The 15,793-nt window shown below is 34.0% G+C and overlaps 1 protein-coding gene across 2 annotated transcripts in view; it reads right to left on the bottom strand.

The window, feature by feature from the left end:
• LOC124533772 (protein piccolo-like) overlaps nt 1-15,793 on the bottom strand; it is a 72,529-nt gene that overhangs the window by 41,134 nt on the left and 15,602 nt on the right. For both annotated transcript variants that reach the window (XM_047109280.1, XM_047109281.1), the window contains exon 7: nt 11,643-11,807. In XM_047109280.1, the coding sequence (XP_046965236.1) occupies nt 11,643-11,807 (165 nt within the window). The remainder of the gene's footprint in view (nt 1-11,642; nt 11,808-15,793) is intronic.

Below are 15,793 nucleotides of genomic sequence, written 5' to 3'. Positions count from 1 at the left end.
TTTCTAATACTAATCATACAAGTATATGATACGGTTATAAATAATTATTATTAATCTTCGTTAGTACCACAGTACCATTATGAATACCATTAATAAAAACGTAAGGTCCTTTGATATAGGTAACATAACTTAAGGCTCAATAAAATCTTTATCATTTTTATAAATACAATGCCAATTAAATGTAGCTAATAAGAGTTCTAGATAACAGAAGTCAAATTGGAAACATACTGGATAGAATTATCAGAGATAGATCGCCACTACAGTATCATAGAGTCGCGAGCTTGCAGCACGCTGGCCGATGGTAAGTCGTTGCGAGGCGAGGTGGCGAGGAGGCGACGACCCCGCGCGGCCACGCTCTACCGCGCCGACTCGCCGAAACTTCGCACTTCACTTTTCCACCACAAGGAACCGTCAAAACGCACCACCCGTGAAATTACCGTAAATCTGACGCAACAACCGTCTGCCAAGATTGTCAATGCAATTCTCATAAAAAAAATACAAAGCAGGCCTTAATGGGTACATTTACAAAACATTAAAAGTACCATTATTTCAAAAGTGTGGGCGTATTTATTTTAGTCATTACTGTCACCCTAATAATTTGTGGAAAGGCACATCGTATCTAAAAGTAAAGATCATCAAATGATATCAAATGACTATAAACAGTAACCAAAATTCATTAAGAAATTTGCTATTGCAAAATATTTGCAATTCTTGATTCAATTGCGACAGCCTAACGAACGACAATATGTCACAAAATATTCGTGGATTAACCATTCCTGCAAACAATAGAGACATTACGAGGTAGCCGGATAAGGTAAAGTTTGGTCCACGTCGTGCTGAATCTCAATGAGCACTTGCTCTCTCCTCACCTCCACTCCCGATAAGCCTCGATACCATTACAGAAACGATATGACTCACGATTGCAAAAATCAAAATTTGCATATACATATGGCGTAACGTTAATGATTATTGTTAAAGATCCGCAAGAAAACTCCCATCAAACATCAACCTCTGTTGAAAATGATACGGTTATCAAATATCACAACAACAGCAAACACACGAGTGTATAAATACATGCGATATAATTATCGTAATCGAACACTAAAACTTACCTACCTATCGTTAAATACAGTTAGATGACGGATGTCACGAAGTCTTTATTTTACAGCGATAGCCTTTCTGTCTCCAATTACGGATCATTACTCATGCGTGCGATATTTATTAAAACATAGTAGCAGATCTACTCATAGCATAAAAGTATCGGATATATTTTATTAATAATACTTCAAAGCTACCAATTATGTAATATGACAGTCCGTAAATGCCTTCTTATCTCGAAACTAATGTTTGAGGCTTATAAATCTTACTATGCTTTAAGGATATGTGGTAGAAATCAACAGCTTCAGCTTTCGTCATGATATTTTCTTTCACGAGATAAATTATACTTAAGTAATGCTTGCCCAGGTTCGAACCAGCAAGTAATACATCTTGGTTCTGAAATTAAATGCAATCACAAAACCAAGCATCACAAAACTCTTTATCTTCTAGAGATAATAAATCATCGAACAGATCATTTTCACTTACAACCTATTTACTAATTGAAACGTACTTTATAACTTAATACAAACAATATAAATCAACACATAAGCTTAATAAAACTCTCGGCCCTTTTAAAAGGGGTGAAAGTTAAAAGTTAGTCTGGTTCCTGAAGCAGGTTTAATCTAGATAAGAGTAAGGCTTTTAAAGAAAGTTTTCATTAATTTATAGCTGCAAGTGCTGGCAGACTGATATGTAACAACTTTTTCCGAGACCGAATATACGAAGATTACGCGGTCGATGAACTTGGGCCAGAAAAAAACTTATAAATAGAGTCAATTGTGGAAGTGCGTTGCACGAATCACGAAAACGTCGCTCGTTGTCACATTAAATCTGACGCAGATGCTGCAGAAACAGCATCTGTGTTACATCTATTAATATTCCAACAAAAAATAATAAACAAATTCAATGTTATAGAAGCAGATTTTAAATTACTATTAAATTTTACAAAACGCTATTGTACCGTCGTCTTTTTATTTTACGATTTTTTTTTCAAAATAAAAAAAATAAGGCACCATAGCTTTTAGAACTTTATTGAATTATAACGAACTCGTCCACTACAGCGCCATCACAATGGTGGAACGCAAACACGAGTTCGCTTATCAAACAGGACAGAACAAACAAAATTTGTCTAACATTCATGTCATTTCTAAATTGGATCCTCTGACAATTTGGCAACGTTAAACTATGGAAAATGTAAAGATTTATGAATAATCGTTTGTTTATATTCCCATTTCAAAATGTAGGTTTATCTATGGAAAGATACAATTACATGAAATACTACTTCCTCAATATACCCGAGCAAGCGAGAATAATAATTAATACAACTGCATATAATACCACTTTGTCTAATTTGTATATAAACAGGGACACCGTTATAGTATTTAGTCTACAGCAATAATCCCGACGCTATATAATTTACAATACGCGGTTCAATCGTGACCACAATATTTCTTACTTCCTATAATGGAATTCTTATTACTTAGTCTATACATTTCAATATCAAAACTTGGTTCCATTGTAGATTAGTTCAATAGATTTTGTATCATCGCGAAATAGTTATTGTTATTTTTAAATTATTATATTAATACTTCTCTGCTTAATCTAAATATAACTTTAAACATTGTTCATACGAAAGCCGTTTTATTCTATAAGATCAGCGTAATTATAATTTATTATGCGTTAATACAAACTTTCCCTTAGAAATGTTCAGAGCAGCATATGAAAGTCACATTAATTTAATAATATTTTATAAACTAAACATGTAGAAAAAGTGAAGCTGTATTATATTACGGAATTAAGTGTAAAATATTTTCATATCTTGATTATTCGATGATAGCGAACGTGGGTGCAATGCATTCCGCAACAAGGTTTATGCAAACCCAATTAGACAATTTCGATGTCGAGATAACGAAGCGGCATGTTCGATTAGTTCCCGACTTCTCGATGTTTTGGATCGTATCGGAGCTAATTACTCGAGATGAATTAGAACGTATTAACATTAGTAACTGAACCTGATCGTCGAACGTAGAAATCACAAGATATCACAAGCTTTGCCGAATACTGATTTCCTGCTCGTTACATACTTGTACCTATAGCGAGGATGTATTGAATGATGTCATTAACCTTACCGCAAACCTGTATAATCTGAATTTCAGACACATACAAAACATATTATTTTGAGGATTATTAGTAAACGTAGGAATAAGTATATTGAACGTTAATAAAACTGCTATAGAAAGACAAGAAAATAAAAATTGTCTATTATCTGAAAGGTTTTACTACAACTTATGGATCAAGTAGATCTGAAATGAAAGTCAGTGAATACAGTTTCTATTATATGAACTTTACTTATGTATTCGAATAATGATATATTGCTTCGACAAAGGAACCGTCGCATAAATATTAAAGAAATCCTTTGTGGGACTCTCGAATAACAAGACTGCCATATAAAGAAAACTTTGGAATAAAAAATAATCCTCCCATGTACGCGAGAAATTCTCAATACCCCAAAACGACTAACATTAACGTTCCATTCGAGGTTCGAATTTTTAAAAAATTACATAATGCTGGTCGATCGCTTATACAGAAAACTTACAAAAAGTTTTTATTTAGCTGTATTATTTTATACAAAGTGTAATCAGGAAGCATGTCGATGTCATCGAATGAACAACCAGCAAAATTAAATACGTTATGGAGTACAGCACACGTATTTACGTAAAAATAATCATATTTTATTATTTATCGGTGAGGTTATGTTATCACAACTAATATGAAAACAACCGACCACCCACGTGGTACAGAAGCCGGGTGTTGGATGATACAGTCTGTGTCGTCTTGGGCGCGATCCAACAAACAATTTACGACGAGATAAAATTAAAATGTGCAGCATTCCCGAATATCGTTTCGGCAATGACTAGTGTTTTCCTTGCGTTTGTGAGTTGTTGTGCTAAAAACTATTTCGAATATGTAAAATGAATTCGAACATTACTAATTCAAGATTGATTTGTCATCAAATTTATGAGAATTTCGGCCCACTAACACATGCGTTCTAAACTCACACTTATTTTTTTATATAATGTAAGTAGAGTTGACCAAAAAATTCTTCACTCCTTGGTTAGGTAATCGCCAAAGAAATAGAAAGTCCGTTTCCGTGACATCTCGTTAGCCTGATCGTAGGATTAGTGCGTCCTTTGTCAGCGTCTACCGTAGCTTTAGATCACAAAAGACTTAAATTGACAATGAAACCGGACCTCCCTTATTGGAATGTTGCTACGAATATTATTCAAGTTACGTATGATAATATCGCGCTAGAAAATTATACTACTTGATATTAAGATTAAATGGCTATTTAAATAAGATTTACTATTTTTAATAGTAGGTAAAGTTTACCACATAGAAAAAAAAGGTTTGGTTAACGTCACGTCCATAGACAAAAAGCAATCAAAGATAGATGCGCCTCAGAACTGTTAGACAAATACGGGTATATTCAGAGGCACGCGTTCACTATTTTGCGGCAGAAGACTGGGGTGGGGCAATACAGCAATAATTGTAATGATGTCAAAGCGAGGGCTGCACACCACGACAGCGCGCCTCCCGCACAGCCCTATACATTTTTATTGCGTTGCACCCTCCCGCCAAGCGGTGAGACCACTCGACTGAATATAATCACTAGTGCCTATTGTTTTGTGTAATCACCTGCGGGCTGACTAAACAAACATTATTTTCCATACAGAAAAATAATATTGGATAAATTAAGTTTTTATAACAAAAAAAAGGATTTATTGTAACCATCATGGAAAGTTCGCTTGTTAACGATTTAACATGACTCACCCTCCTTTACACACATACTCAAACAATACCCCAATATTAGAACCGCCAAGGTCAGCCTATGGTCATTGCACAACCGAAACGCGCTAAATATTCATGAGATTCAGCATTGTCGCGCGAAAATGTCGATCGTTTTACATACCAAAATATAAATGCAATGAGACAAAGCTATATTCAAGTAAGGAATAGACGACGCTCGGTCGCTGCCTGTTTACTATGCAAATACATCTAGCACCGTCAGCGTTGGGTCCGTCTGCAAACAGCGCCCGACATGTCATGTGGAGCGCGACTCCGTATACTTTCATAGAAAATAAAACGCGTAAACCGCTTACTTTCAACTTATTCTTGTATTTAGAAAAATATATATATTGAGTCATAATCTGAATAACTACGAACAAAATTTCTTACACAAGGTAATAAAATATTGCAACCGCATCGTATCTTTGGAACACGAATGAGTTGTGACTTATTTACCCTACAACAGTGTGCCAACATTTAAATTGCACATAATCGAATAGAAGATTTGCTTACTAAGTGGAATTAATTCAAAACAGTTTTATCTTTCAAATCTTAATTTTCAAAAAAATACATACTTCATATAACACCTCAGGATATACTATGTAAAATTGTTTTGATGAATTAGAAAAGGGCCGCGTAATGTTATATTTGAGATGCTAATGAGTCCGCCATAGGCCATGGCTTGTTAAACAAGTAGAGCTCCGTCTAATGATCAATAGTACATTCTCTTTTATGTGATACTTTCGAGAAAATATTTTACAATTTGTACAGTAATTACCATGTAAACGTTTTGTTAAATGGACTATTATATTCAATTTCATGTATTCAGGTTGGTATTTATCCAGCAGTCATCTTAGCACATGTTGTGACTATAAATACACATAATTCCTTTACGAGGTAATGACTCAATCGTGGAAATATTTACTAGCTCGATGTCATAATTAAAAAAAATTTAGAACAGACTCCAATTAAGATATTTTGTTTTATTAAAAACTACATATGGTCAAAAATTCTATTACACAAAACCACAACTTATATGTAGGAAAAAGTTTAGTTTTCAAATAGGTATATATATAATATTACCTACATTATTCTTTCGAAATACGTGCTATGTTCTAGATACTAAAACTGTCTAGAATTTTGCGTGCCTAATGTTCAATATAATATGACTAGAACCGTTTATAAGAACAATAATCCATTTTGCAGCAAATTGAATTTGAAAATAATCCAAGTCGAGAACATATTAATGACTAAATCACATGCTAGGAAGTATTGTTTATATTAATTCCGGTGGTTGTGTAAAGTGAATGAAAGTTGGCAGATAACGCGGCATCGTAGCGAACAAAGTCAAGGTCGGAACTCATGATGTCGTGGACACCGGACGCTCTGCCAAGTAGTGTCCATTGTCAGCGCGACCTGCGCAGCCGCAGAACTATCGAATTTTATTGCTACGCTCTCGCAAATTTAATTTGTGTTGACGATCGAGCGTCATATTGCCTAAATATATGCTGTCTCGAACACATGACTCTTTTTATATAAGGTACTATTATAAAGTCAAAATATATTTAGATTAATTTCAATTATTTTATTTATTACAAGATCAATTAAATGTAAAACTATCGCCGTTTCGAATTGGATTTTGCCAAGAAAAACCAACAAAAAAGGCTGCATTTAAATCATTCTTATACTCACATAATCATATACAATTAACTTTTTAATTATTATGCCTAGATCCTATTCTTGCATGAAAATCAACGAACATAATCTCCAAGCTTTTTTATGAACTTCTTACATAGGTACAATCTAATACAGAAAAACTTAATTTATTATTGGTTCAAATGAAACATGTACAAATGGCAAATCGCAGGATAAATTTGAAATCGAATCGTCGAATCAAAGAATTTCGTTCGATAAGTTAATGCCTATTTGATAATGATTAAGGAACTGGTAGCAGCGTTCTGTGAATGCGAATGACCTTCGGCAATAAGAAACGTTTGCCGACACGCGCATTTTTTTACTTATATTCGCACGAATAGTTTTGGCCATTTGCAAATACGCATGACGAGAAAATTAAGTGGTCTGCAAAGATTTAAAAAAGTAAGGGTTGAATATACAATTATTTTCAATGAAATATAGTTACATAAAATAGTCAACAGGACCAATTCCGTCTACATATGTAGGTTTATGATTTTCCGGTCGAAAAATAAATTAACATTAGGGCAGTTTTCAGCATTTATAGATCACAATCATACCAACATACCCTTTTGAGATATATCGAAACTTTAAGAATATAAGCCGTTAAAATAAATTGCACGGTTTTAATCAATTTGCTTGCGTACGTTATTAAATTCAGCCAATGATCAATTTCCTTAAAGCAACTTCACTCAGTAGTTTATATTACATTTACAGAACAGAATGCCCTTTAAGTATCAATCAATATAATTTAATAACATCGCAGATCAAATACGTAGTGATCTTTAACGACTAAAAAAAAATGCTAATTGAACTAAACTTAAAATTTGCCTCTTAACATGAGGTTCTGCAAATAATGTGGCGAAGGCTCGCTGATTCCTAAAACATTTTATTTCGGTAACTCATCATCATCAGATCCATAATAACTGTATATAATTCTAGTGCCACTTTAAAACACCAACTCCATCCAAAACTGAACCGCGCAATCTTTCTAAGTTCACATTAAAATCTTATATTTCCTGTTTGCAATAATCGGTCTGATATAATAACATTTATTTCGAAACAGAAAGGGGTAATAATTATTCATCTATAAAAATTAATTCATCTATAAACATTTAATAAAAGTAAAACATTAAATAATATAGTATTTATTGAATTAAAATTTCGCCATAAACAATATGCGGCGTCTGCTAAAATAATCCGACACACAAGTAACTCATTGTAACTTAATGGACCAGCCGTCGCCTGTCAACATGTCATAATTCATGAACTTTGCTTTGGAACAAATTAACGCTTATATGCCTTTTCGGATTTAATCTGTGAATTAACAGAGCGATTTTTATACTTTTATAATCAAATTACTTTACAATTTAATCGTTAAACAATGGAAAGTCATCAAATATGGTAGCTGATAATAATGATGATGATGATGATGATGATGAAAATATTAACAGTCAGTAAAAAATAACAACACGGAAGTGATAGAATTCATGTCGGAAATCAGACACAATGCCATCTAAATCGCTGTTAACTTGACAAGTACCTCGGCTATCGGTCGATCTATAAACACAATGTTATCGAAACAATCAGCATAGCCAGACTGTAGACTACTACTGCTACTATTCGACATCAGCACCGCGTCTTTCGGATTTACAGCTCCAGCCAACACAAAATATTTATAATAGAAATTTGAAAATGGAAAAATGTGGATACTCCACACACTGTGGTTTATAAAAAAAAAAAACAGGAAGGAAGATACCCAACAATGTCGGTTTAGAAGCGTTATACGAGAGGATGAATGCCTAGCGAATGTGACGTGAAATATTCGAGCTTCAATGAAATTTGACCTTTAGACAGTCAGATATAAAATTGGAATCAGGAATGCTGGTATAATGACGAGTAATAATCCGACTGCCCCCAGGCGAATTAGCGCCGCCCGGCCGCCCCAGTTTAAATATCAACTCCGACTGTTTAAACTGCTAAAACTCATAATCCAATAAGCCCCTTGTGTCCACTGAAGTAGAAGTTCAAATTTACCGTAGGTGTTCGTTTTAATTATTAAAATAAATATGAATTGACCCACATGCACTCTTCTCTTGTCAACGATTTAGAGAGATATTTTATATGTCACTCTTCAATATTTAAAAACCTACTCGTAGAAATGCGTTGTAATATAAGACGGTTATAACGGAAGGTCAGAGAGCATTACACAAGACTTAGTATTAAGATTTGCAGTCCTAACAATATTACTGAATATTCAATTTGTGCTCTTTACTACGTACGAGTGCTAAGTCACGTCATGTCACGATAAGTTCTTGGCAAAATGCGTCCAAATTTTCCATAAAATTAGGATTTTTCGATAACGAATTCATATTTCGAGTTCCACAAAACATAATGCCTATACATTAATAGACAATAATTAAGTTTGCGACCTCTGCATACAATTACTGAAGTACCGCCTGTTATATAACTACTCATATTAAGATTGTTACTGATAAAGACTTATTTTTCAAGGAACTCTAACAAACATACATATAAAATACACAACATCAATCAACAAACAATCTGACCACGAACACTGCAAAGTGCTCGAAACGTCGGGATGTTTAAAAATAATTAATATACGCGATTCATCCGTTATAATTAGTTTTATTTAAACAAACAATCTCTTATTTAAGCGACATAGTTAGTTTAGATCATACGACAGTGTAAAAGCCTATTCATTTAAGAAGTGATATTAATCGGTGAAAATTATACTTAAATGTTTTCGAAACATACAAAGCCTAATATAATACAAACATCTTATTTGCCATCGAAAAACAAGCAGACATTACAACAATGGCGTGTTTACGTACTACTGACAAAGCTGGCAATTAGAAAGGCTTCACGAAGACGCGGGGTGAACGGGGGCGAGGTGAAAACCAAGTATCCAATTTCTCCACTTCCCCACTTCCGACGCAATTACGAAACGTTATTGTGGAGCAGTCGCGGACTGGCGGCCGTCTGACCGCAGCCACTGAAATCTAGGCACCCACACCGCAGTCTCGTTACGCTACACGACAGTTTTGTTGTATTTTTCGCAACACCTAGACCGATAGTGTTTCTGGGAAAACTACATAAAGAACTCTTGGTTTTACTATTTTTTTATTTGTAGTAAGAGAAGAATACTGATTGATTTTTTATTACAAATAAGAAGTATCACCAAAGGTATTCGTATGTTTGTTAGACAATAATAAATTATTTATTCTTTATATATTTTTTTACATATCACGTTTAACGGAATAAAATGAGAATATCAAGTATAAATGCTATTCAATCATTTTGAGACATCTCTAGATCATGCCGTAGATATCTTTAATACGATACTTTCTTAATGCAATCAAGACGGACTGTTAGTTTCTCTTGGGGGACATCACTCAGACAGTAACCTGAGCTAGAAAATTACGTCCGCTAGTCATAAGACTCGATTCACCCGTCAAGTTGTCACCGCGTCGGAGGATCAGACAGCGGGGACACGCCACAGAAATAAGCTTACTTTTATTAATTACATTTACACAGATCTTAACGAGACGTTTCATTAACAACACTAACTGTATTGTGATTTATTATAACCAAGTGGAACTTACCTCGCTATCTCAACGAGTGACGTTGAAAAATACAATGTGTTTAAAAACTTTTATATCTACTCGTAAATCAATTTGAAACATATAACATTAATTATTTGTAATAAGGTTTGTTCTGGTATCGAAGTTCCATGTAAATATAAACTGTCAAATCATCCTGATACAATAAACACAAAATACATAAACATACAAACTAGGTAATATTTAATTAAAAAAAAAAAACGATAATATCTCCAATTAATTCTACGAATAAAGTTGTTCACTTGAATGAGAACTTGAAAGCTAAGCAAGTTTTATCATCTTAAGCTTTTAATTTCCCTTTGACGCCACAAGCCAAACGAAACAATGGCAAAAGTGGCATACGACATATTTCCCCTCAGTACAAGTGTTACAATGAAAAACCCTTACATTTATGCGACAACAAAAATCTGTTGAGCAACATAAAAGCTTTTCGCCTTGAGCGTTGCGATCCATTAAAGACACTTTACGAAGACTTGAAGGGCGCCTTAGTTACCCCGTCCACAATACTCAGACCCCTGTCTTCCATACGTCGTCAGAGAAAGTTTGTAAAATAAAAGATCTTTTTGTTCGGTATATAAACTCGCATTTCAGAGCAAATTCTGTATGAGTCACAGGGACGGATGTATGACCCAATATGTGTATCGCCAAATCGATTTACCAAACAAACATCTTATTACAATCTATAATTGGGTCATGAGGCGGATTGGAAGAATGTTTAATATCAAAAGATCAATATTACGCATACACAATTAAAAAGAGCCTATGTTGATTCGATTGTAAATACGAATATCATAAAATCTGACAACAGTTCAGTATGAGTTTCCTAAAACCATAAAAGTTGGCTAAAAAAAAATTTGAAATTACTGATTATTACATATCACTTTATTGGTACGTCTAGAGCCATGAACTTAGCGGCAAGTTCATTTACTCCAAACATAAACATATTATTATGTAAGTGTTAGCTGATATGACTTTCTTATCTGGAAACTAAAGCCGTTGCTTCTATTTATAGCAATGACATAAGTGAATAGGCAGTTTAGAGCGAGTTGCAACTTGCCTCGGCGATAAAATACCATAATACAGTACTGTATACGTAATTCGTACAATTATTAGATGGGAACATTTTGTTTGTAGAAGTGTCCATCGCCTTTAAGGATGTGACTAAGTTCTTTTGAATTTATGAACTGAGAACAAAGTAGAAGATATCTAAGGCATTTTGAAAAAATAATTCGCATTAAAGTTGATCTTTTTTACCAAATTCTAACTATTAAATAACTCATCGAATGCAAATTGTATACACCACAGTAACACTAGCCGAATTTACCTTTTAATACATTTAAAATATATAAAATAATCACATACCTGGATCGTTCATTAACTGGTTGTAAACAGACAATGCAACATCGTCTTCGCTGACGACGTCCCAGAGACCATCGCAGGCCACGACCACAAAATCTTCGTCACCATCCAAATCAACCTCTGCTATCTCGGGCCGCGCAGTCACGTACGGCTTGTAGTTTGCGTCACCTGGATAATCAAATGAAAATTAGATAAAAAGTTCAAAAATAGTTGGAATTATTGAAACGATGAATAAAAAATCTTATATGAATTTGATCTACCCAATTTTTCATTTAAGTTTAATTCTAATTTTTATTTATTTTTTCCATGAAATAAATACCAAAGCGGATTAATTGTGATAAGTTTCATATAGGATGTCAGAAGTAATAAAAAGCGCAACTACAAAGGAGTGGACACTTAATTGTACGGGTGATGTCATAGAGCCTATGACACTTCATAGGACTTAATATTCAAACAACAACTCATGTGTCAAAATCGACTAAGACATAAATGGCTCCAAGTCATAAAGGACTAGAAACCAAATGTTCGCTGATTAGTCGGGTTAGGAATTAAAAACAAAAACTATTTTTTTTTTCTTTTCTTTACACGATCCTCAACTTTTCACTCCTCAACACATTCTTCAAAAACCTCACAAAAAACAAATAAATGCAATGTAAAATATCCTTAGTGAATGACTGGAATATTATAATTAGACAAATGAGCGATTCAGCCCGAATGAGTCGTACATTTCGATGACAATTTTGAGTAATTTTGTAAATATAAACATCGTGAAAAAATGTTCCGGAATTTGTTTGATCTAATATAAATACGTTATCTGATTTTTTTTAACAGCTACCAAATAAATTTTATTTATCAGAACAATTGTGATAAAAAGTAAAAAAAATCTTCATTGTAATAGAACAGTTTAACAATTAAGTAATTTCTAGCCATTATAAGTTATAACATAATAATGGTCTCCAAAGCCAATTTGCGCAACTCATGAAAGTAAAGACTATACCATAGAAATCCACATCAGTTTAGTGACGCAGAAAATTCGGATGGGTAAATTGCGACAACTTAGAAGGGCTATATAATAAATGCTGCGGCACCTAATCTCCAACGGAACGCTAAATCAACGGGTATCGATGTTAAGGGGACAAATGGGCATCGTCCCCTCAACTTCGGAGCCGTGAAGAAAATGTCAACACTACATTTCCATTAATAAACCGACGTTTTTGATTTATATGCAAAGTAACATTACGATTAACATTACGTTTGCACATCTTTGTTTATCACTAAACAAAGATGTGCAAAATACTAAAAAAGTATTATTTGACGTTACTTTACGCGTAAAAAGTATAACACACAAAATGACCCGCCTCTTCTGTCATCAAAATATTTTTTTGTGGTCATTTTGTGCTCAGAGGATAGGAATTGCTATTGAACGGGAAAATGATGATAGCATTATTGCCACCAATCCACGCGGTCAAGATTTATATAGTAACTATGTTTAATTATAAAAAAAAAATACCATTTACAATTTTCATTCATGACATACTTATATATGTACAAGAGCATTTCTAATTTTCTTTATTTATAAATTGCAACCGTGATAATCCGGTGCTAGACGCTCGTTATTCATAATACATCACTTATCCTTGTAATTGCTTATATCTACTTTAAAATTAATTATCAAAGTTGCGGTTTCAATTTCATCGATGTTTTCACGAAACCATAACGAATATCATAGGTTATTTTAGATTTAACCAATAATAACGAAACCATTCAACGTCAAAGTTGTTTATTGGTATTTATTTTTTTGCGCATTGGATTATACGAAAATTTCTAATAATCTTTAAATCAAGCCTGCACATGCAAATAATAATCAAGTAGATTATTTCCAGGTAAGATTATTGTACATTTTCATTGGAAAATAATTTGGCATACTTTAAATAATGACGAATTCATTAGTTCATCGATTATAACATATAATCGTTTATTGATTTTAAATATGTTGGTCACAATATTTTTTTTGTTCGATTGATAAATTAAATATCTTCGTTGTTTCGAGATTAACGCAACACGAGCTGTAACAACAATATAGTTAGTTACCCAGAACAAGGTAACGTGCTTATTAACATCAGATCTAAGTAGCAATTGCAAAACTAATTTCCAAGCTTGTTTAATACTAGTTTCCAACATCGACTTCGCCCGCGTGTGAGTGGGGGGCGTGTTAAGTACCCTATAACAACGGTGATCGGTATGTAAACGATGATAGGTTGAGTAGATCAGACGTGGAAACATATACAAATTGACTTTTGAGTATATAAGAGTCGAGATGGCCCAGTGGTTAGAACGCGTGCATCTTAACCGATGATCGCGGGTTCAAACCCAGGCAAGCACCACTGATTTACGTGCTTAATTTATCTTTATAATCTCGTACTCAGCGGTAAAGGAAAACATCGTGAGGATACCAGCATGTGACAAATTTCAAAGAAATTCTGCCACATGTGTATGCCACCAACCCGCATTGGAACAGCGTGTTGGAATATGTTCCAAACCTTCCCCTCAAAGGGAGAGGAGGCCTTTAGCCCAGCAGTGGGAATTTACAGGCTGTTGTTTTTGTAAGTCACTATAAACACTAGTAGTCGCCCATGGCTTCGCTTATGTCTTTTATTGGAATTCATGTTTGTTTCATACCAAATTTCATGAAATTCGGTTCAGCGATTTGGACGTGAAGGAGCGACAAACGGACAGGAATTACTTTCACATTTATAATATTAATATAGTTAATAAGGCTTATGATTTTTAATGAATGTATTTTAATATATCGCTGTTAGGGCTGTATGTCTGCAGTGTGCGAGTGCAGTGTGTCCGAAGTGATCGATATAGTTTCGTGCAGCGACGCGGGTTGACGAGGGAGTAGCGCAGGGGACGCTCGGACGGCTGCGACTCCGCGGCGCCCGACGCGCGCACCTCACCGCGATTAAGTTGTAAATTATACCAGGCGGGCTTTGTTTGCGACATACAATGTTATAATAAGAATATTGTGTGTGATTAATATTCTACTTAAATATATTTGCCGAATAGACAACAGACATTATGGACCGTATAAATGGTATTGATAGTGAGAAATATACGCATTCAATTTGAACACGCTGTAAAGACTATTTTTATTGTGTATATACATCCTACTAATCTTAGTAGAATAAGTAGGCATACTATAAATGGGAAAGTTTGTGAGTACGTATGTTTGTTACTCTTTCACAAAAAAAACTACTGAACGGATTTGGATGAAATTTTACAGTAATATAGGTTATACATCAGTATAAGTCCTAGGACACAATTTATAAAGATTATATGTAATTTTGGTCATAATATCAAGAAACATATCAAGTATCCATGCGAAGCCGGGCGGGTCGCTAGTATTTTTCATTTTTGTGAATTAGCTGATCAGAATAGAATTAGCATCCAAAAAAATATATTCTATTTTATTGTAAAAGTGCACGTAGTTCTACAATTAATGGAAATATCGATAATGATCAAAAGTCTCAGACTCAATTTTCATTAATCGTTCAATAATCCACAAATAGGGATAAAATGCATTATAAAAGATAATGAACAAAATTGTTAGTGAACCTTTATCAATCAATCATGCAGACCTTACATCCGACGTGTTAACATTGTAATTTGCAAATGTAACAAAATGAAGACACGAAATCCTTATAAATGATACCGTTATGTCAACGCAGAGTATGATATGGCAATTTATCGTTCATCCCCAAGCATAACGCTAACAACTTAATGGCGGACACACGACCATAATGGCTGAGAGGAGGGATTACAGAACTGAGGCGTGCTATTTTAGTATTCATTTAATTGTTTTTATACCATAGATCATGTCTAATAAATTTATCTTTCTGCTGTTTGGAATGTATCAATTAGTAAAAAGTAGTTAAATTGTCTATGACTTAATGTCACTGACTTCGATTTGTTAGCATCTATATTTGACAGTTGGCTTTGCTTTTTTACTAAACAAGATTTTTTCGCCTTAAATAAGGTTTCACGTTTTTTTAAGGTTGAATTTCTGCTCAAGAGCAAAAGAGGCCTTGTGCAGCACTGGGATATTTGCAGACATTTAAGTTTCCAGAACTTGCTGGTTGGTGCAATGATAA

The sequence above is a fragment of the Vanessa cardui genome, chromosome 11 (genome assembly GCF_905220365.1).
Source record: "Vanessa cardui chromosome 11, ilVanCard2.1, whole genome shotgun sequence".
Lineage (NCBI taxonomy): Eukaryota > Metazoa > Arthropoda > Insecta > Lepidoptera > Nymphalidae > Vanessa > Vanessa cardui.
This window is presented reverse-complemented; position numbering and strand designations above follow the sequence as displayed.